Source organism: Vitis vinifera, chromosome 9, assembly GCF_030704535.1.
Source record: "Vitis vinifera cultivar Pinot Noir 40024 chromosome 9, ASM3070453v1".
Lineage (NCBI taxonomy): Eukaryota > Viridiplantae > Streptophyta > Magnoliopsida > Vitales > Vitaceae > Vitis > Vitis vinifera.
In genome coordinates this window covers 18,908,197-18,932,023 of record NC_081813.1, presented here as the reverse complement: position 1 = coordinate 18,932,023, position 23,827 = coordinate 18,908,197, and the positions used below count along the sequence as shown (strand labels likewise).

General features: G+C 33.0%; 1 protein-coding gene and 1 long non-coding RNA gene across 2 annotated transcripts; one reads left to right on the top strand and one right to left on the bottom strand.

The window, feature by feature from the left end:
* Positions 1 to 4,777: 4,777 nt before the first annotated feature.
* LOC104880376 (receptor-like protein EIX2) lies at positions 4,778 to 9,152 on the top strand. Its single transcript, XM_019221966.2, has 3 exons — positions 4,778 to 5,069; positions 5,271 to 6,268; positions 6,938 to 9,152. Exons 1-3 carry the CDS (start codon positions 5,023 to 5,025, stop codon positions 8,995 to 8,997), a joined length of 3,105 nt encoding a protein of 1,034 aa, XP_019077511.1. The 5' UTR covers positions 4,778 to 5,022; the 3' UTR covers positions 8,998 to 9,152.
* A 131-nt stretch (positions 9,153 to 9,283) lies between these two features.
* Positions 9,284 to 12,316, bottom strand: LOC109123103 (uncharacterized). Its single transcript, XR_009466610.1, has 2 exons — positions 12,209 to 12,316; positions 9,284 to 12,064 (listed from the first exon to the last, which is right to left on the bottom strand). It is a non-coding gene; the product is annotated as an uncharacterized LOC109123103 (long non-coding RNA).
* Positions 12,317 to 23,827: the final 11,511 nt, after the last annotated feature.

Here is a 23,827-nt window from a genome sequence, read left to right as displayed (position 1 = left end):
AACCAACCAGTGAGTCAAATACCCTTTCTGGTTCATATCTGCCCCCCGAAAACTAATCTCTGTACTTTTGCCCCCTCAAATCCACCCACCCACCCCCCCGCCCCCATAAATCCTATTTCTAATTCCATCCTAGCCACTAGCATACAATCTTATGATGGTCAAGTGTACAGTAAGAACCATGAGAACCCTTATAGCAAATTAATTCACCAGATAATAAAGAAACAAACAGCTTATGTGAAGATACTTAGTCACACCTTGTCAAGTCCACATTCTTTTTCGTAGTAAAGAACTCAAATTGAAGAGCTCACTGCACAGAGACATGGGGAGTACAAAAGGACATAGGCCCATCCATGAGAATAGAAAAAAGAAAACTTGTTTGCACCAGGTCTGCAACAACCTCATGGTGATCACTTTGAACCTACACAACAAGATGATCCAACGAACATACCACAAACTGAATTCAAACTGGCATGTTAGAAATGGAAAATTCAAACTCAAATCTATTTTCCCAACTTCATCAGAGAAGGATGAAGAGAATTTCCAGCAAATATATTGGATATCTGGACAATCAAATAATCCCATTGTACTTTATTGTGGCATATTTTGAGCTTGTTTTCTGTTTGATACTCTTGACAAAATAGATGGATATTGTCTGGGTCCCTGAATTTTTCCACTGTACTTTATTGTACCCTATGTTAGGATCTTTTTTTTTTTTCCTGTTTGATATTCTGGGCACACATAGATGGATAGATATGTTGGGAGAGAGAGTGTACCAATTAATGGAGTTCTTACCCAAGAGGACCACCTTAGGAGGATGGTGAACACAAACCTTGAGGTGGAAAGGGGCAGAACATCTATACATCAGAGTTGAAAAATAGTTGCATCTCATATTTTCTCCTGAGTATTCAAGAAGTGGGTTTCTGATTCAGCATGGTATAAGTTCCCTTTAGAAATTTATGCCAAGTGTATTAATAGTGTAATACTTAATGAAATCAGAGTGTTCCTCTATAGAGGAATCTGGTCTTGGTTTTCTGATGTAGTCTGGAATGGAGGCTTCATACTTCATGTTTACCTCATTATTTTCACCCATACCCATCAATGTATCAACCTGTTCATCTGTCCATTCATCTAGTTTAATTGATAAAACCTGCATCATAAGCATCATATGAATGTACAAATTTTTTATACAAGCATGCAAACTTTATTATGCTGTAGCTCAGACAAAATTGTGGCTTAAGGGGGAGAGCATAAATACATTTTGGAGCATGAATACTTCTCAACTCCTGATTTATGGATCAAATAGGGTTTTCATACTAGTATCAACCATCTGGCCCTTACGCTGGCCTGAGCAGCAGATTCAGCCTTATGGTTTTTTATGTTGCCTTATAGAAACTGTGCTGACAAAGCAAACAGACAAATTAAGACAGCATAGCATTTACTTCATACTCTTAAATCCTGTCACAGAAGAGATAGGGTAATGGTAAGATACTACTCATAAAATAATGAGTCAATTTTTTTAATTGACTCATTAAGGTCCCAATTTAATCGTATCTTACTAAATTAATTTGATTAATTAAGAGGAGTTGATAGTAGTTAAAATTGACTCATCTCAATTTTAACTGTAGCTTATCATTTTAATTATAAAAGTATATTTGTTATAAATATAATTTTTTTTTTTAATGTTGAGTAAAATAATATTAGGAGCTCATTAGAATCTAAAAATAATAAAAAGAAATATTATTCATATACTTCATGGTTCATTTTCATGCATTTGCAATTTTTACTATATAAAAAAAAATTGATAATCTATTAGCTTCAAGCTGACATGTGTTCTTTATAAACCCAAATCAATGAAGAGAGATAGTACATTACCATCAGATAGTAGAAATTGTAGTATAAGAGACAGATTGTCAGACATTGAATTAAATTTCCAAATGAATTAAAATGTAGTTTTTATTGTTTTTGATGGAGTTGGAAGAGATTCAACAACCAGATTTTATTGTTTTTGAGCACTGGAAACATATTCCTTATCCTTATGTATGTGTCCCTGATGTTGTTTGCAGCCATGCTTTTGTATGATGGGAGTGAAATTCTGGTGGAAGTTGCTAGTGCTAGAATTACTGGTGTGGTTTTTCTACCTTTGCTTGGCTCTCTTCTTGATGCTATTATAAGTATTGGTGAGATTGATTTAAACCAATAGCTCTTTTGAAATTTATAACTTCTTTAGAATTTATGGTTCCACATCTAAACCCATTTGTTGATTTCAAATAAATATATACATACATAAATACATAAATACATATATATATATATATATTCCATTTCGGAACCTTCTCTCACTTCAGCAATTGCCATTTTCTAGACCTAATACCATGGACTTAAATTTCCCAATTAGTTAAAAATAAAAACCAACAATATACCAAAACATCCACCATGCAATCTAATTATTTTATACACAATGATGGAATGTTTTTTCTTAATTTTTTTGGGAACCAAACATAATCTAAAAACATTTTCTTAATTTTTCGGGAACCAAACATAACCTAAAAGCATACTATGAAGATATATAGTAAAATTAAAAATAGAACTTGAAATAATGCTCTTAAGAATAACGCAAGGATGTACCAAAAAGATTGTTGATTCTCTAGACAAGTAAAAATAAATGAAATAAATTCGACTTAGGGTTTTTATGTTAGAATTAGGGATGAGCGTTTTATCACCATTCCATACTTTTCCACTAATACTTCATTCTTTTTTTAATTTTTTGCTGACAGTTCATTATGGTCTAAACTACAAAAATAAATTCCCGTATGGGGCACGTAGGAAAACTCTGCTGGATCTAGTCCTCAGTCAATTGCAACTAAAATCCTCTTCCACTCAAAATTGGTGTAATGATGGCTTGAGAGGTATAGCAGGCCAACAACTCAGACGTATTACTGCTAACATTCTACTAGATCTAGTCCTCAGACGAATTACTTATCGAACTATTTTAGTGCTAAAATATAATTATTCAAGTGGACCTCGTGGAGAGGTATGTTTAGTACTAATACTTAAAATGTAATATAGATGTAACAAGTTTAAAAGTTATATGGATGATTAAGAGTGTGTTTGGTAATGATTTTATGAAGTGTTTTTAGTTTTTCTAATGTTTAAAAGAAAAATAGAAATGCTTCTTAAAATCACTATCAAATCAACTCTAAATACTTTTCTAACTTGAAGTTTGATGCAACTTTGATTCATTATTTATTCCTATAAAAGAGTTTTTAATTGAAATGTCTTCTTTCCTAACAAAAAAATGCTTAGTCTATGTTTGGTTTCCAAAAAATACGAGGGAAAATACGAGAGAGAGAAAATAGAAAAGAAAATTAAAAGGAACGAAAAAATAAAGGAAAATAAAAATATATATATATATTTGAAGTCAATAATTTTTTTATATCTTATTTCAAACTTATTTCACTTATTTTCCTTAATTATATAAAAATTGAATAATTTACATATTTATAAAATTTTTAACTAATTTCAATTATATTTGATTTTCTGTAATATTTTTCACAATGAAACCAAATATATATAAAAAAAAACCATTTTTCCTTACATTTTTTTTTCTTTTCTTAATACTTTTTTAAAAATCAAACATAATCTTAAAACATATCACATGTATTTGAAAAAAAAGCTCAACACAAATTTCTTTACCTTCTTTTCGTTGGGCAAATATTATTTAGTCACTAGAAATTTTTTCTATACCCCTCAATGTTTTAGTCCACCTGAAATTGATGTTTTGACAAATATCGAGTCATTTTCCGTGGAGTAAGAGTTAAGGAGTTTTGACAAATAATATGAAACAAAGACTAAGAAAATTAAGGAATAACTGGAGCCCCTTTTATTAATGCTCAAATGGTTAGATCTTTCAGTTATCCTCTTTAACCAGGTAATTTCAATTATATTAAGTTTGGTTCTTAAAAATTACTAAGGAAAGAGAAAAAAAAATGTTAAATAAAATGAATACATAGACTTTCAATTGCAAAGGAATTCACTAATTAAATTATTTTGAAACATTCCTTAAGTCTCTGGTTCTTAAAAAGTACTCAGGAAAAAGAAAAAAAATGTTAAATAAAATGATTTTCTCTTATTCGGTATCACTATGAAAAATATAAAAAAAAATTCAAATATAATTAAAATTAATTAAAAACTTATGCATTTTAAAATTATTTAATTTTTATATAATCAAAGAAAAATAAGATAAATGAATTTGAAGAAATATATAGATTGTGTTTGGTTTTAAAAAAATATTAAGGAAAGAAATAAAATATTAAGAAAAATAATTTTCTCATGTTTGGTTTTACTATTGAAAATAAAAATAAAAAAAAATTAAAATTAGTAAGAAACTTTTATATATATAATTAAATCATTTAATTTTTATAAAGAAGAGTTAAATAAGTAAAATGAGTTTAAAGTAAGATATAAAAATAATTTATTAACTTGAAATCTATTTTTTATTTTCTTTCATTTTTTTATTCATTCTATTTTTTCTATTACATTTTTTCTCAAACTTTTTAAGAATCAAACATAACCATAAAAATAATTTATAGACTTTAAATTTAATTTTTTTTCTTTCTTTTTTTCTCTCCTTCCGTTTTAATTTCATTTCTATTTTATTTCCTTCACATTTTCTCTCAATTTTTTTTTTGGGACCAAACATAGCATAAAAGTATACTATGAAGATATATAGTGAAATTAAAAATAGAACTTGAAATAATGTTCTAGAATAACACAAGTCCTCGTGGAAATAACGTATGGGGCAGGGAAAATTTTAAAGGGTGTGATCATGGAAAATGTTATTCAGTCACTAGAAATTTTTTCTATACCCCTCAATGTTTTAGTCCACCTGAAATTGATGTTTAAGTCAAGAAAAGCATCTCGAGTCATTTTATTAATGCTCACATTAAGGAGTTTTGACAAATAATATGAAACAAAGACTAAGAAAATTAAGGGATAGCTGGAGCCCCTTTTATTAATGCTCACATGGTTGGATCTTTCAGTTATCTCCTTTGCATCGCTTCTTTAACCGGGTAAGTTGTACTTCTGGATTATACTTCTGTTTAATTCTCTGCAGTGCTTCTATTTATTACTGCCTTTTTGTAAGCTTATTATATTGAGAATCCTTGTTAAATCTGTTATTTAAATGTGTCAGAAGATTTAATACTTTACTTCATATGAAGAAAACAGTACTTATGTATGATAATTAGTTTTTTTTTTTAATCTGTTTGCAGCTTCAGAATTGAATATCAAATGGAGAGAATTTTGGTTCTTGGTTTCATTTTGGCCACCCTTTCTCTGATGACCACAGAATTTGCTTGTAATGGCGATGTCCATTCGGGAAATTGCTTAGAGTCCGATCGAGAAGCTCTTGTTGACTTCAAAAATGGTCTCAAATACTCCAAGAATCGGTTTTCATCGTGGAAAGGTAGTAACTGTTGTCACTGGGAAGGAATTAATTGTAAAAATAGCACAGGAGTTGTGGTTTCAATAGATCTTCATAACTCATATGATAGTTTTAGTGATTATCAGAATTGGAGTTCTACGAAATTGAGTGGAGAGATTAGACCCTCATTGAAGAAACTCAAGTTCTTGAGGTATTTAGATTTGAGTGGCAACTCATTTGATGACATCTCAATTCCTCAATTCTTTGGATCGTTAAAAAATTTACAATATCTAAACCTATCAAATTCTGGGTTTAGTGGTGCAATTCCTCCAAATTTAGGAAACCTCTCTAACTTGCAGTCTCTTGATCTTTCTTCCGAATTTTCTTATTTATGGTCTGATAATCTTGACTGGATGGCTGGTCTTGTTTCCTTGAAGAATCTTAACATGAACCATGCCAACCTTTCAATGGTGGGGCCTCATTGGGCTGGGGTGTTAAGTAAGCTTCCAATTTTAACTGATCTGCATCTTCTTGGGTGTAACCTCTCTGGTTCAATTTCATCCCTAGGTTCTTCCAATTTTAGTTCACTTGCTATTCTATCTATCAGTCAGAACGCCTTCAATTCGAAGTTTCCTGAATGGCTTGTGAATGTCAGCAGCCTTGTATCCATAGACATAAGCAACTGTGAGTTATGGGGGAGGGTTCCGCTGGATCTCAGTGAGCTACCTAATTTGCAGTACTTGGATCTCTCTGGTAATAAAAATCTGGAAGGCAGTTGCGCCCAGTTGTTGAAGGGAAGCTGGAGAAGGATAGAGGTGCTCATTTTGGCTTCAAATAACTTACATGGTAAATTCCCCCTCTTGCCTACAAATATTTATATTAACTCATCATTTTGATATCAGATGAATAATGTTGAGGTTACCATAAAAAGGAACTTGTTTATATGGATAAATTAACTGACTATTGAAACAACTTTACTGCAATGGTGCTTTATATTGGATTGTGAAGCCTAGGTCAATTTTGTTGCATTTTGCTCGGGATATTGGAGGTTGAACTCTCCATTGAACTTGTAGGGGTTGAAGGGGGTAGTGTCTCTAGAGAATTTTTTTTTTTTTTTTATGTGGTGAATAACGAGTTTATCTTTATTATATATTTAACCTATTGATATTTTAGGGTTTTGTTTTCAGAGAATGCCATTGCAATTAAGCGGGTTTTTTCAAGAATTTTACCATTATGACCCTTCACATTCCTTTTGATTAGTGAATTCTTGAGTGTTGATGCACTCCATGGACGTAAAGATCACATTGATCCTCGAATCACGTTCAAAATCTTGTCTTTTTTCTTTATTTTCTACTCACATGTATGTGTAATTTGATTAATACTTTACAATAAGTACAAAATTGTATCTTCTCTTTAATTCAGTTGTCTATGAATTTAGTTTCTTATTATTTAGTATCATTATTGTTACTATTAGCTAATTAAGCTATTGCTTAATGTGTTTTTAAACTTATACAGGTACAATTCCAAGCTCAATCGGAATTCTTTGCAACTTAAAATATTTGAACTTGGGGTTTAATAACTTGACAGGAAGTCTACCAACATTCCTTGAGGTGCCTGAAAATTGCAGTTCTGAAAGTCCTTTGCCCAACCTCACCCATTTAAGTTTGTCAAGCAATCAGTTAACTGGAAAACTGCCGGAATGGTTGGGTGAGCTTGAAGAGCTTGTGGAACTCAGAATGGATGATAACAATCTTCAAGGTCGCATCCCTGCTTCTTTAGGGACATTGCAACACTTGACCAATATGTGGCTTGGAACCAACAGACTGAAAGGGACTCTTCCAGACAGTTTCGGACAGCTTTCTGAATTGGTTTACCTGGATGTTTCCTTCAACAATTTGATTGGAATTCTCTCTGAAGAAAATTTTTCCAAGCTAAGTAAGCTGAAATATTTATTATTGTCCTCCAATTCTTTTACTTTGAATGTCAGTTCCCATTGGGTTCCTCCATTCCAAATCCACTTTCTTGAGATGGGTTCATGTCATTTAGGTCCTTCATTTCCACCTTGGCTCAAGTCACAAAAGGAAGTTGAGTATCTTGTTCTCTCAAATGCCAGCATTTCAAGTTCCATACCAAACTGGTTTTGGAATATTTCTTCTAACATAGGGTGGGTAAATCTGTCTCTCAATCATTTACAAGGTCAGTTACCAAATCCACTGAATCTTGGCCCCTTTGCGTCTATTGATTTCAGTTCCAACCTCTTTCAAGGACCCATTCCTCTTCCAAACCGTGGGGCTTACTTACTAGATCTATCTGACAATAAATTTTCTGGTCCTATCCCACAACGCATAGGTGAATTCATGCCAGAACTGTGGTTCCTTTCTCTTTCAGATAATGAAATAAAAGGAACCATCCCTGCTTCTGTGGGACAATTGTGGAATGTTGAGGTCATTGATCTTTCAAGGAATGGATTGGTAGGAAGCATCCCTTCGACCATAAATAATTGCTCTAACCTAAGGATTCTTGACCTTGGGAACAATGGTTTGTCTGGAATGATTCCAGTATCATTGGGTAAATTAAAGCAGCTTCGGTCTCTTCACCTAAACAAGAATAAGCTTTCTGGAGAGCTTCCTCCATCTTTCCAACATTTATCAAATCTGGAAACCCTTGATCTCAGTTACAACAAATTATCAGGTAGCATTCCATCATGGATGGGAGCTGCTTTCAGCCATCTTAGAATTCTTAACTTGAGGTCCAATGCTTTTTCCGGGGAACTTCCGTCTGATGTCTCCAAATTAGATTCACTGCATGTGCTGGACCTTGCGGAAAATCATTTGACTGGAACCATTCCTGCTATTTTGGGTGATCTTAAAGCCATGGCTGAAGAGCAAAACAAAAATCAGTATCTATTGTATGGGATTTCTTCAGTCCACTACTATGAAGAAAGCTTGTTTGTAAATGCAAAAGGGCAAGTTCTAGAATACACCAAGACTCTTTCTCTGGTTGTCAGCATAGACCTCTCCCACAATAATTTAAGTGGAGACTTTCCGAAGGAAATAACAAACTTGTTTGGTTTAGTGGTTTTGAACTTGTCGAAAAACCACATTAGCGGGCAGATTCCAGGAAGCATTTGGAGGTTGCATCAATTGTTATCTTTTGATCTGTCAAGTAATAAGCTCTCTGGCACTATCCCTCCAAGCATATCCTCATTAACATTTTTGAGTTATTTGAATTTATCAAATAATAATTTCTCTGGTAAGATCCCCTTCATGGGGCAAATGACAACCTTTACAGGGACGGCCTTCACTGGAAATCCAAATCTTTGTGGAGCTCCACTTGTTGCTAAATGCCAAGATGAAGGTTTAGATAAAGGGCAAAGTGATGTTGAGGATGAAACTGACAATAACTTCATTGATCAGTGGTTTTACTTGAGTGTTGGGTTGGGGTTTGCAGTTGGTGTTTTAGTTCCCTTTTTCATTTGTACATTTAGCAAATCTTGCTATGAAGTCTATTTTGGTTTTGTAAACAAAATTGTGGGCAAATTGGTGTGGCCGAAGAGGAGAGTAAATCGTAGCTAAAACTTAAGGCATGCAGCTACAATGATTGTATGTATGCTTTGTGTGAACTTACAATGAATTAAATATTGTATGTAATTTTATGTTGTACTTTGTGTAAGCTTACAATAATCTTGATTTGGAAAGCAATTCATCAAATCTGTGAAGAAAAATTTGAAGTTTAGAGAGAATATTTTAGCCTTAGAATGAATAGAGCAGTAACAACTCAAAAAATACTAGCACCAATCTTAAGAAGGATTGAGACTAATAGAAGCACCACAACAAACACACAAGGGATAAACAATTAATGTGATCTGAAAAGTCCCCCACATCCATTGAAGGACCATATCATTTCTTGCCATTGAACTGTAATTGTACAATTTTTTTATTTTTTATTTCTCTTTTACATGTCAAGTTATATACATCAACATTGCAATTGACTTCATCATCGATTGACTAATTGATCATTGTTTTGAGCCAATATCCAACAACCTTTATTTCTCAACAATAATCCTAGTCAAAATGATCAATGGGTAGCTTCAAATTAGCGAAATGGCAACTACCTGTGTTATAATCAAGATTCATAGAATTAATTTTGGGAAGCAAGCTGATTAAAATCATAAGAGCAGTAGCAATTCAAATTCTTCAGGTAACATAACTTGTCAGATTTGTGGTAAACTTAATCATAGTGAAGTAGTAGATCAAAACCATGAAGGAAGGTTGAAAAGTGAGAACATGGCATGTTGCTATTGGATATTGTGATAGTAACCATGGCACGCATAGAAGGTAAACGCAAAGCAGTATATATGAGCAAAATTCACCAGGCAACAAAGAAGCTGCATTTAAGGGCTGCACGTTTGATGTTATCAGCTCAAAATTGTAGCTACAGTGACCTCTTGAAGTGCTCTGCACAGGTAATGTTTTTCTATCATTTCAATAAACTGTGGAATGTAGGTGTTTTCTGCAATACATGTCCTATGGGTTAAATTATGTTCAGACTGCAACAAATTCACTAACTTTAAAGAGAGCACATTGCAGAAAAAAGGAACACACCATTGACCTCAGTCTGAATATGTAATAAACACAGCATATTATAAAAGTACATTTTAAAATGAGATGTCAATCTCAAAAATCAATTTACAAAGCAGAAAACAAAAAGAATATATGGTAATTATGACAATTGCAATAAAAATAAATAAATGGTAGGCGACTAAGTATGAAACCTATATCATAGACTACAAACCGAAGCAAACAAACACTTGGTGTACAATCAAACTATGTAAAGCATATATATACAACATGAACCTTAAGCTTAAGCTTTCTTCTTGCTGCAGAAAAAAAAAAAGAACTATTGAAGTTACAAAAATATAAATATCCAACATATCTTACATCTTCCAATACAAAGATAAAAATAAATAAATAAATAAATCAAAAAAATAAAATTTCAAACTAATATGAGGAATTAACAGAATTCTAATAATGAGGGAACTATAGTTCACAAAGACTGAGCAAAAAATGATGTGTATTTATGTGCATGAGAGAGAGAGAGAGAGAAAGGTAATTTTAGTTTGTGGCCATTTGACCACTTCTACATAAATTAGCAAGGTGATGACCAAGAAAAAGGATACAAGAAATTGCTAGGTGTATCTATGATACTAGCATGCTATGCATCCAACTACCTTACAGAGTTACACCAAACCCATAGGGTAGAACAAAGTTGATTTTTTTTTTCTTTTCAATGCATGGAAATAAAATTGGAAGGGATTAACACCCTATGTTAACCTGTTGGTATAAGGAGAAGTTTTTCTTGCATCAGTGAATTAACTTAGCAATTTGGAACTCAGGAAGCCATTTGCCTTAGTTGTAGAGTGCATCAAGGCCTTGTAAATTGAGAGAAGAAGTCATCTATCTTACCAAAATAAGATAGGAATTCTAACTTTAGGAAATGTTGGTTGCAGTCCAGCAGCTTATGCTATTAATTAGTAGATTAACAATGTACGTTAGGCCGATTAATACTTATGATAATTGCCTTAAGACATCCTCTCACATATGTATTGAATACAAAGAGAATAAATAAGTGGTGAGGTTCAAACCTAAGACTCCTCAAAAGCCAAGGATTCAACACTATTTTAAACTACAAATTAAACTCAAAAAGTTGAAGCATGGGAATTGAGTTTGAGACACCATCTACAAAAGCATGTCCCATTCCTCCAACTATATTCTTCTAGTTTGCAACTATAGACTCCAACAATATTAATACATGGAAACAAAATTGGAAGGGATTAGCACCCCACATTTACCTTATAGCCCAAACATGGAAACAAGAAGCAGAGTAAGTGAAGGAAATATCCTCTTAACCTGTTGGTAGAAGGGGAAGCGTTTCTTGCATTAATAAATTAACTTAGCAATTTTGGGAGTTGAGAAACCATTTACCTTAGTTGTAGGGTGCTTCCCCTAGCCCCATAAATTGAGAGAAGTCATCTACCTTACCAAGATAAGATAGGAATTCCAACCTTAGTAAATGTTAATAACCACTTAATCCTAGAGCTTATGCTATTAGATAATGGATCAACAATGTATATTAAATGAAGTAGCTTAATAGTTGTGATAATTGCCTTAACACTAGCCTCCATGGATTCTCTGTTTCTCTCCCACATCGATTCAATACAAAGGGAATAAATAAGTGGTGAGATTCAAACTAGACCTCTCAAAAGCCAAGGATTCAACACATGGATTTAAACTACAAATTTAACTCAAAAGTTTTAGCAACAGGGTAATTGACCAACAAGGCATACCAACATGATTAACAACAATAAGGTTAATAGGCTTCAACTTATTCTTGGTCCAAATCTAAATTGCAGGAAACAATGACAAATTTGACACTTCACAATCGCCAACCAAAAGATGCAAAACAAAACAAACAAAGCGCAAACCAAAAGTTACAAATTTGAAGTAACTACCACTCTCTTCTGCTAAAACACATTTCTGGGCAAAACTCATCATCGATTTGGACCCATAAAAAACCACCCCAATTGAAAATTTCAGGTTTCTGAATATGGGACTCTTAATACACTCTTAAAAGACCCTAATTCTGCAATAAGGGTGAGATGAAAAGCATTATAAAATTGAAACTTTCACAAAAGATTCTCAGAGAAAAAGGGAAAATTGGAAGTGGGTATGGCGAATTAAGACAAAAAAAAAAAATTAATAATAATAAGGAATTGTGAGGACTTACGGAGAAGTGGAGAGGAGGCCATCCTGGTTTTGGATTTTTGTAGGGCCTGGTGATACTGTGGAGCTTGGCGATGTGGACGCAGAAACGCCCTCAAAACTCCAAGAAGCAAATGGGTCTAATTTAATTTTCTTTTTTTTTTAAAAAAAAAAAAGGAAAAATATATTTTGAAATAATATATTTTCTAATATATTTTTTTTTTTTACAGAAATAAAAGTTATCCCAACAATTATTTTCATTATTTGTGTTATATTGTAGCTTGACTTGATCCTATCATATCAACTAATATTTTAATATAAATTCATTTTGCTAAAAATAATAATATTTTTTATTTTTTATTATTAATTATAGTTAATAAAATTATTTATTTATTATTATTATTGTTATTGTTATTTTGATTATTAAAGTATAACGTGACAAATTCAAACTTATTTCAAACTCGATTTTATTGAATCTAGTTAGACGTCATAATCATTTTTTTATTAATTGTGTTCCATCATAAATAATATAATCCTATCACATCAATAATTTTATTTTTAATATAAATTTAAAAGCAATAAAATAAAATTAATTTCTTAATTTTTAGGACAATAATTATTTTATTATTATAAATTTAAAATCAATTAAACTAAACAAATTAGCCTTTTGGCATTATTGATTTGTAAGCCCAATTTTGAGAATAACTCACCCAAGTACCATAAATAGTAAAATTAAAAGTCATGTTTTTTTTTGGTTAAAAGATGATAATATGTAGTAAAAATTATAAAAGATAGATATTAATATTTTAATAAATTTTTAAATTAAATTGATAGAGTAAGGGCACTAGGATTTCTCTCGGGGAGGAGGGAGAAGTTTTTTACACAGGAAAAATATTTATTATTTTTATTATTCTATAAATAAGACTGTAAAAATATGAAGTCATCTTAATTTTCTATAAACAAAAAAGAATATAAAAAAACCCTTAAATTTTTTCCTGTAAACAGTATAGGTTGAAAACCCTTTTTTTTTTTCTGATGATAAAATTTGAAAAAAAAAAAAAACTGATTATTTTCTCAGTTAATAATATCGATCCCCAATATCATAGAAAAGTAGCTCCCGCCCAATTGTCTACCGAGAGCAGCGCCCCTCAAAGCTTGACTCGAGTGGGAAAAAGGGTTAGAGAGAGTTTGTCATATTAAAGTCCCAATAAAGACAAATATTATAGAACCTATATCATAGACTATAACACAAATGCCAAACTATGTAAAACATATACATACAACATGAACTACAAAGCATTTTTCTGTTGGATGCATATTGATATGATTTTATGTGGGAAGAGTGTAAATAATTTATTTTATTTTATTTTATTGGTCTTATATTTTTGGGAAGAATCCTTTTGAGAATTATTTTTATTTTATTTTATTTTATTAGTCTTATATTTTTTTAAAGAGTCATATTGGGATTGTACTAGTGGAGTCTCATTCCACTTATAAGTAGATTCCCCTTCTACTTTGAGTTATATTCTGATTACAAGTAAATTCTCATTGGGAGTGTGTTAGTGGTATATAAAAGTGGGTCACCCTTCATTCTCTATATATGAATACCAATTTTTTTAGAGAATTTTTCAGAGTTTTTTAGGGAATATTTTCATACATTTATCTGGAGGAATATTTTCAAAACCCATCCTGACACCTCTAAAATTGATCCCTTCAACGGGACATTCTTTAAGAGATGACAGGAAAGGGTCTTCTCTATAATTGATGTAGTAAACTTGGGACACATTTTGATTGACCCAAAACCAGAAGATGATTCTCATTTTTTACCAACCTAGGAAATTGAAAATAAATAAGTTAGGCATGCTATTTTGAGCACCCTTTTAATGAACTTTATGATATTTATTGTCAATTTAAAGTTGTAAAAGAAATTTGGGATGCAATAAATAAAAAAATATATTTTGGAAGATGCAGGAACTCAAAAATATCCCATAGGGAATTTTAGAAATTTCCAAATGACCGAGGATAGAGATGTATCATATCAAATCCATGACCATCACTTATTGATTAATGACTTAGCTATTGAAGACACTAAATTACTCGAATCTTTTGTGGCTGGTTATTTAGTAGAGACTCTTCCAGAGTCTTGGAAAGATTACAAAAATAACATGAAACATAAAAGGAAACAAATGTTCCTAGAGGATGTCATAATCCATATTAGGATTGAAGAACAAAACCTAAATAGGGACAATATTGAGAAAGCTAAGGAATTGTTTTCTAAGGCTAATGTAGTAGAAGAAAAATCTAAACCCAAAAACAATAGGTCTCGGAAACAAAACTCTCAGACCAAACCTAATGCATCAAACAAGGTCCATAACTCAACTATTAAAAAATGGGGTAATTGCTTTGTCTGTGGCAAGTCTGGACACCATGCACCTCAATGTCGCCACAGGAAAAGAACTAAGAAGTCCAATTCAAAGGCAAATCTGGCAGAGGCAGAGGTAATCACAACAGTAATTTCCTTTGAGGTGAGCATGGTCAGCAATATGAAGGATTGGGTGGTAGACTCTAGGGCTACCAGGCACATTTGTGGAAATAGAAGTGCATTTACTTCCTATACCAGTCTAAAGGAAGGAAAGGAACAAGTATTCATGGGTGATTCTAGATCTACTCCAGTGATTAGCAAAGGGAAAGTTCTCCTCAAGCTAACCTTTGGAAAAGTGCTTGTCCTTAATGATGTTTTTCATGTGCTAAATATCCGCTGGAACTTGGTGTTAGTATCTTTGCTTGGGAAAGTAGGAGTGAGGATATTGTTTGACTTTGATAAAATAGTTTTAACCAAGAATGATGCATTTGTGGGAAATGGCTATTGTAATCAAGGTTTATTTATGTTGAATGTTTATGATATTATCAATAATAATGCATCTTTTTCTTCTACTTACATAGTTGATTCTTGTGATATTTGGCATGGTAGACTAGAACATGTGAACTTTTCATATATGAAGAAAATGGTTGAATTGAGTTTAATCCCTAAACTGTCCTTACAAAACCATAGAAAATGTGAATTTGGTGTAGAATCTAAAACCACAAAGAAATCTTGCAAATAAGTTGAAAGAGAATAAGATCTACTAAGTTTAATACACAGTGACTTAGGAGAGCTAAAAAATACAATGACTAGAGATGGTAAACGATTCTACATAACTTTCATAGATGACTACTCAAGGTATACAAGGGTATATCTTTTGAGAAACAAAGATGAAGCAAGAGATGCTTTCATCAAGTACAAAAATGAAATGCAAATCAACTAACTAAGAAAATTAAAAGGCTTATAATTGATAGGGGAGGAGAGTATGAGTCCATCCCCTTTAATTCTTTTTGTGAAGATCATGGGATCATTCACGAAACTACTCCTCCTTATTCCCCTAAGTCTAATTGAGTAGCAGAAAGAAAAAATAGAACCTTAAAAGAAATGATGAATGCAATGTTGGTAAGTTCAGGAGCACCCTTGAACTTGTGGGGGGAAGCTATCCTATCCACATGTCATATTCAAAATAGAATACCTTACAAGAAAACTGGTAAAACTCCTTATGAGTTGTGGAAGGGTTATGCACCTAATATAGCATACCTGAAAATGTGGGGGTGTTTAGCTAAAATTCTTCTCCTTGAACCTAAAAAACGAAAACTAGGTCCTAAAACTTTTGATGCGATGTTCATTGGCTATGCTGAGAATAGTGTGACATATAGGTTTCTTATTACTAAGTTAGAAAAAAGTCATGTAGATGTCAATACTATAATAGAAACAAAGAATGCAGATTTCTTTGAAAAAATCTTTCATGTGAAACTAAATGGTGAACAACAAGTTCAAAAAACAAGTAGAGACAAGTCTATTGAACCTTCAAAATTTGAACCTAGAAGGAGTAAAAGAGATAGGAAAGAAACAAACCTTGGAGATGGTTTCTACACCTTCCTAATAGATGAGGACCCTAGATCCTACAAAGAAGTTATAACTTCTCCTGATGCACCATTCTGGAAGGAGGCCATTAATAGTGAAATCGAATCAATCATGTATAATCATACATGGAAGTTAGTAGATTTACCTCCTGGTGGAAAGACTATTGGTTGTAAGTGGATCTTTAAAAGAAAGTTAAAACAAGATGGGTCCATAGAAAAGTATAAAGCTCGTTTAATTGCCAAAGGCTTTAAACAAAGGAAGGATGTAGACTATTTTGACACCTTTGCCCCTGCGACTAGAATAACATCAATTAGAGTATTGATTGCTCTAGCTTCCATTCATAATTTGGTGATACACCAAATGGACGTCAAGACTGCATTCTTGAATGGGGATCTGGAAGAGGAAATTTATATGGAACAACCTGAGGGTTGTGTAGTTCTAAGGAAAAAGAAAAAGGTGTGTAAATTGGTTAAATCACTATATGGGTTAAAACAAGCTCCCAAACAGCGGCACAACAAGTTTGATCATGTGTTAATAACTAATGGATATTCCAATAATGATGTTGATAAGTGTATCTACAACAAGTATGAAGATAACACATGTGTAGTCATCTACCTTTATGTTGATGACATGCTGATCTTTGGAACTAGCCTAGAGATTCAATATGAGATCAAGAAAGTCCTAGGTTCTAAGTTTGATATGAAAGACCTAAGAGAGACAGATGTGATTCTAAGAATTAAAATAACTAGAACACCTTATGGGCTTAAACTTTCTCAAGAGCACTATGTTGAAAAGATCCTAAGGAAGTTTGAACACTTCGATTGTAAATCAGTGTCAACTCTTTATGATCCTAGCTCATAATTAAAGAAAAATAGAGAACATAGTGTTGCCCAAATAGAGTATGCTCAGATCATTAGGGGCCTAATGTACTTAATGAACTGTACCAGACTCGACATTGTTTATACCGTAGGTAGATTGGGTCGACACACCCAAAGTCCTAATCAGGACCATTGGACTATTGTTCGTAGAGTCCTTAAGTATTTGAGAGGCACTATTAACTATGGTTTGTGCTTTAATGGATTTCCAAGTGTCCTTGAAGGATTTAGTGATGCAAATTGGATCTTAGATTTAGATGAGATGAAATCCACTAGTGGATATGTTTTCATCCTTAGTGGAAGTGTAGTTTCTTGGAAGTCTACCAAGCAAACTTGCATTACTCGGTCTTCTATGGAGGCTGAATTTATTGCCTTAGAAAAGGCAAGTTCTGAGGATGAGTGGCTTAGAAACTTCTTAGCAGATATCCCTTTATGGACGAGACCAACCCCGTTTGTGTTTATACGTTGTGATAGCCAAGCTGCAATTATTAAGGCTAAGAGTAAAATATTTAATGGGAAGAATAAACATATACGCCTAAGGCACAATATTGTGCGGCAACTGCTTGAAACAAGGGTTATATCCCTAGAATTTGTGAGGTCCAAGTTGAATTTGGCTGATCCTTTAACCAAACCACTAAATAAGAAAATAGTGGAAGAAACATCGAGGGGGATGGGACTTATGCCTATTACAGAAGTCAAGAGTGGTGGTAACCCAACCTATTAGAATGGAAATTCCATGAAGTAGGTTCATATGGGTAATAACAAATCACTTGTTGAGTTGAGGTGCTCTATCAACTCTAATTGTATGAGAGTCTATCCCTATGGTGTAGATAGAACATATTCTGCATTGATTAAGGTTGAGTGTTTACTATTAATGACTACCATATTCCTTATGGATGGTATGTTTAAATGCAAAAGATACTTGATGGATTCACCTATATGAGAGTGGATGTGAGGTCGTTTCCTTTGAGAACTTAGGTAAGTTCTCTAGAGCTCTCATGAATATCCAGGCAGGGTGCATAACCTATTTGTGCCAACCCGTTTTGTACATCTTGTAATGTAGTTGAGAAAACTAATGTGGATAAAGGTCCCTTGAGTTACATCAAGAAACACTGGTTCATAGAAATTTATTTTCAACGTGTTTTGTGATTCAATACTTATTTGTCCTAAGACTGGTTCATAGCCCTTAGGCACCAATACTGATGCATTGGATTCTTTTTTTTCCTCCAAAAAGAAAAAAAATCATGTTTACACTCTGTGAGGGATTGTGGGAAGAGTGTAAATAATTTATTTTATCTTATTTTATTCTAGTAGTCATATATTTTTGGGAAGAATTCTTTTGGGAATTATTTTTATTTTATTTTATTTTATTTTATTCTATTAGTCTTATATTTTTGGAAAGAGTCCTATTGGGATTGTGCTAGTGGAGTCCCATTCCACTAATAAGTAGATTCCCCTTCCACTTTGAGTCATGTTTTGATTACAAGTAGATTCCCATTGAGACTGTGTTAGTGGCCTATAAAAGTAGGTCATCCTTCATTCTCTATTTATGAATACCAATTTTTCAGAGAATTTTTTAGAGATTTTTTCAGGGAGTATTTTCATACATCTATCTGGAGGAATATTTTCAAAACTAGAGTTGTATGCATCTCGCTTACAGAGTGTACCTAAGCCAAGATCTGACTGTTAAATCCTAGAGGTAGACCACTGGTACCCTAGTGCATCGAGTTCGTCTTCAAGGAGGGTGGATTTATTTCAAGGACAGTGTTTGTCACGCCTCAGTTGATAAGTTTTTCTTCTTATTAATTTTGTTCTTGTTTGTGTCTTTTAGGCTAGTCATTTGTTTCATACCCTTAAAACCAACATTTTCTAGAGGAAAATGGCTTGTGAGGAACTTTCATCTAAAAAAAATAGAGGAATGAGAAACAAATATTATGAGATAAGTATTTGTAATTTGTGACCATTTGACCACTTATAACTTTCCAAGGTGATGACCAAGAAAAAGACTACAAGAGATTGCTAGGTGTATCTAGGATCTTAGCAGGCTATACATCCAACTACCATATAAACTTACACCAAAGTTAGAACCTTCTTAAGTTGAATTGTTTTTGGAGGTACCAAAAATTAGCATATCTTTAATGCACTACCTCCCAAATGAGGTACCTGAAAACACATAAAATCACCTCATCCCAAAACTAGGACCATCAAAGAAGACAACCTCCTAGACCTGTAGGATGATTTGACTAACTGACCCGTGCCTAAAAAGATGAGTCCAACTACCCTTGTCCTTATGTGCCTAAAAGCTAACAAAACCTATTAACCTACTGCAAAAAGCCTATTGACCTATTGCAAAAGCCACTTCTTCATGCTCATTCACAAGGAAAAATGGCTATAAAAGGGAAGTTTCTTTCTCCTCAAGAGATTCTCTCTTGGACTTTAAAAGGAGATGCAGAAAATGCATCTCTGTATCCAAAAAAAATTGAGGAATAAAAGCTCCAATATTTTCCTTGAAGAATTTTAGCTTCTTCAATTTTTCAATGCATAGAAGGGACTAGCGCCCTATGTTAACATGTTGGTAAAAGAGGAAGCCTGTCTTATATCAACGAATTATACTTAGCAATTTGGGCATGGGGAAACTAATTTCCTTAATTGTAGGGTGCTTACCTTAGTCATAAGGTACTTCCCTTAACACCATAAATTGAGAGAAGTCATCCAAACTTAGTGAATTTTGATTACCAATTAATCCAACAACTTATGCTATTAGATAATGGATCAACAACATGTATTAAATGAATCTGATTAATAGTTGTGATGATTGCCTTAACACTAGCCTCCATGGCATTCTTCCATATATGGATTCAATACAAAGGGAATAGATAAGTGGTGAGTGATTCGTGCCCAATTGGTGTCTCAGCTGATTTGTGTCCAGCTGCTGCTCCTTGGATGAGGGAGTAATCAACAAAATTTATAACCTATTACACCATATACTAGGGTAGCAAATAAAAAGCTACTATAGCATAGCGGCTCTAGGATCGTTCACTGGGAAGGATTAGCAAATTATCAATGATATCAATTCAAAGTGAATTGGTAGTGTTTCATTTCAAGGTTAGCTTAAGAAATAAAACTCAAACCTTGATTGGTGAAGATTTAGATTCAAACTAACTAACAAAACAAGTAATGGGAATAACTTAGGAAGAAAAACATTCCTTGGAGGGTCAGGTTCACTGGGGTGGTTCCTCATGCAAAAGACATAGCTCCTGTCAGATGGTTCATTTCCTCGCGTTAGAGATTCCACATATAGTCAATTCTCTAATCGGTGTTGTACAGATACATCCTTTAATTAGATTTCAACTTTAATTCTCTCACTGATGCAACTTGCAATGGTTCAAACCTCTCACTAAGCCTTAACCATTCAAGGTGATCTTTAACCTTGGACTTCCCTTCTCAAGCTCGCAAGAGATAACTAATGGATGTCTCCTTGGAGTCCAAAAGCTTACCAAGTGTTGGCAATTCCAGAAAATCCTACCTTAAAGTCACCTCCCAGAGGCTCGCAAGGGGTAAACTAGTGCATCTCCTTGGTTGGAGATCACTTGCCTTACCAAGTGTTGGCCCAGGTGACTCTAAGGTGTTTAAAGTTAACTAAAAACATAGAAATCACTAAAGGATTTCACTTCCTCTTCATTAATGGCTGAAACCACAAAGCTTTGCATTCTTGCACTTGGAACCTTCCCCGGCAACCTTAGCTCCAAGGAACTAAAGGTTTAGTTACTCATTCTCTAGGGAAAATTCCTCAGAGAGTGCATAACTTAGTAAGAAATAAAAAATACAAAGGGAGAAGGTAAGGCAAAACAAAGGACCTAAACTTTACTTGCTTTCAAACTTTTACAAAAAGGTCTCCTCCCTTGAGAACATGCTCTCGAGGGGTATTTATATGAACATAATACAAAACTAATTATTACTTGGATATTTACTCTTTTTCCTAACTTAAAAGCTAAGAAATCTTGTAATTGGTGGCTTACAAGGAGAATTTTTGGATTTAGACAACAAAAATCTGATGGAAAATATCTCCCAATGTCGGTAGCAAATATCGGGAAGCACTAAGGACCATTTCGCAAGAGAAAATGATGTCTGCGAGATTTCGCAGACACACAAAAAGGGTTGCGAAATTACTTCGCAGCAAAAGGCTAATCTTGCAGCGCTGCGAAGTTGGCTTTCATCTTAAGGTTCTCAGCTTCCAACGTGTGGCATATATCGGGCAACTTCAGGAGGAAATCCACAACACTGTACAAAAAGGCTGCGAAATCATTTCGCAACAAAAGGGTGATTTCGCAACACTTTGCAAAATGCTTCCTTCAGCTTAGAGTGATTTACTTGCAGTGGCTATTACTTCTTCGTTTCAACTCTGAATTGCGCACCGTTTGAAGCATTGGATTGTTGACTTCCTGAGCTTTGAAATGACATATAGCATGCATCAATTGGACTTTAGAAAATGCTCCAAAAGTGGCTGATACGACTGTCATCAAGAATATGCTTCATGGCAGATTCTCTTTACTTCTTCTCCTTGCATTCCTGATTTACTCATGGAAAAGGACTTCCAAGCTTTGCCCAAGATTCCACATAACTCTCCTCAATCTCGGATTGCTTTGGTGATCAAAAGGCTATCAAAACACCAAAACTTAACATAATTTGATTAGAATTGATTGCAAGGGTCCTTAACATGTTAATTGGGTTAAAATGCAATAACTACTACTCAAAAGTGTTTAAAAGAGTTTATTATAAGCTATCAAAGAGCACTTTTTGAGTAGTAATCAGTGAGGTTCAAACCTAAGACCTCTAAAAAGCCAAGGATTCAACACCATTTTAAACTATAAATATAACTCAAAAGTTTAAGCAACAGGGTAATTGACCAACAAGGCTTATCCACATGATTAACAATAAAAGCAAAAGAGAATTCCCTTCTTTAGCAAGAAAATCTTTTGGTGAAGCACTTTGTCCAACAAAATTGGAGGACTTCCATTTGCATCCATCGTGTGATGTGGGCATCCACCCAACTTGCACAACCCATACCCCCAGGAATTAGAATTCATTGTTCACTCCAATGCAAATTGGGTCAAAGAAGCATACCTCTCCCAACCCCCAAAATTTGAATTGTGGGGAAACATTGATGAATTTGATCCTTCACAATTCCAACCAAAAGAGAAGATGGGCACCTTCAAAACCAAAATAAATATAAGGAAAACAAATTCCCTAAAAACCTAAAAACCTTATTCTTGGTCACTTTTTGGGTGAGTAGCAACTTGAAGTAACTATCAATCTCATATGCTAAAACACATTTCTAGATAAATTATTTGGTTATCAATTTGGACCCACTCTCTTGGTTTGAACCCCATAAAAAGCCACCCTACACAAACCTAAGTCTAATAATTCAAGTTTTTGCATATGAGACTGTTAATATGGTCTTAAAAAAAAACCCTAATTCTACAATGAGAGTGAGATGAGAAAATTGAAAATTTGACAACAGATTCCCAGAGAAAAAAAGAGAAAATGGAAGTGGTATGGTGCAATGAGACAAGAAAGTTTGGAATTAGGAAGAGTTTCAAAGGAGTGTAGAGGAGGTTGTTGTGGGTTTGCCTTTTCCAGGTGTCCCAAGATGTTGTGGAGCTTGGCAATGTGGATTTATTAAAATATAAATGGGTTTCAATTACTCTTCTATTTTTTTCAAAAATAAAAAGGAAATATATATATATATATATATATATATATATATATATATATATATATATATAACTGATAGCTTTTAGTAAAAATATTTTTAAAAATTATTTTTAACATTTTGTTTAGCAACTTATTCTAGTTTATAATATTAACAACCTAGTTAGATTTTTTAAATTCTTATGAATGGTAAAAATTGTTTTCTATTTCTTTGAAAAATAAAAAATAATGTTTGGTTATGATTTCAAATAATTTTATAATTTTAAAAGATAAAAAAAACTGTTATTCTAAAAAGAAGATAAAAATATATGACTTTTCTAATGACAAGTGAAAGTTATTTTTACTAAATTTTGATTTTGATTTTTAATTTTTCAATTTTACTTTATTTTATTTTTTGTATTTTAAACATTAGTTTTGAAGATAAACTCTTTTAACACCACCCTATTATTTGAAAAAAAAAAATAGAAGGCTTTTTTCTATCTAGAAAATAATTTTTAAAAATAAATTTAAGAAAACATGATTGAACCCTAACATTTTGGGAATTTTAAAAAATGTAGAGTTGGAAAATTTTTCAAGAATGATTTTGAAAAGAAAATCACTCATGTTTAAAATATGGTTATATTACATTGTGTCATTGTGGACCCACAATTTTCACATGTGTTCCCACTCGATGGCATGACTCGCTTTTTATTTGAAAAATCGATTTTTTTGAAAATTGTTTGAAATTGCCACTTATTTTTGTTTTATTTTTAAAGAGAAAAACAAAATAAGGAAGGAAAACTCTAAGTGTGACTCCTAGAAAGAAAAAATAGGTCTATGAAAAATCAAATATGGGTTTTGGGGGTCAAGTTACCTACCGGAAAGGTATGACAATAAGCCATAACATCCTTCTATACCCTAAAAATTAAGACTCTACTAAATAAGTTAGGGCAAGTGTGATAATTGATCGATTAATCATGGATACCAAAGAGTGGTCAAAGACATACTATGATCAAAATACACAAATGGAAAGTGATCAAACAAATGAGAGAAAATAGGATGCGTACCTGAGTAACGAATCAACAATGTGTTATCATGGAAGCATTATAGAAGTAGGGTTAGTGAACAA

Excerpts from the sequence above, each read along its gene's own strand:
- LOC104880376 (XM_019221966.2), top strand. The coding sequence starts at position 5,023 with ATGGTTGGATCTTTCAGTTATCTCCTTTGCATCGCTTCTTTAACCGG. Across the intron at positions 5,070-5,270 it reads TGCATCGCTTCTTTAACCGG|CTTCAGAATTGAATATCAAA; the intron begins GTAAGTTGTACT and ends ATCTGTTTGCAG. Across the intron at positions 6,269-6,937 it reads GGCTTCAAATAACTTACATG|GTACAATTCCAAGCTCAATC; the intron begins GTAAATTCCCCC and ends AAACTTATACAG.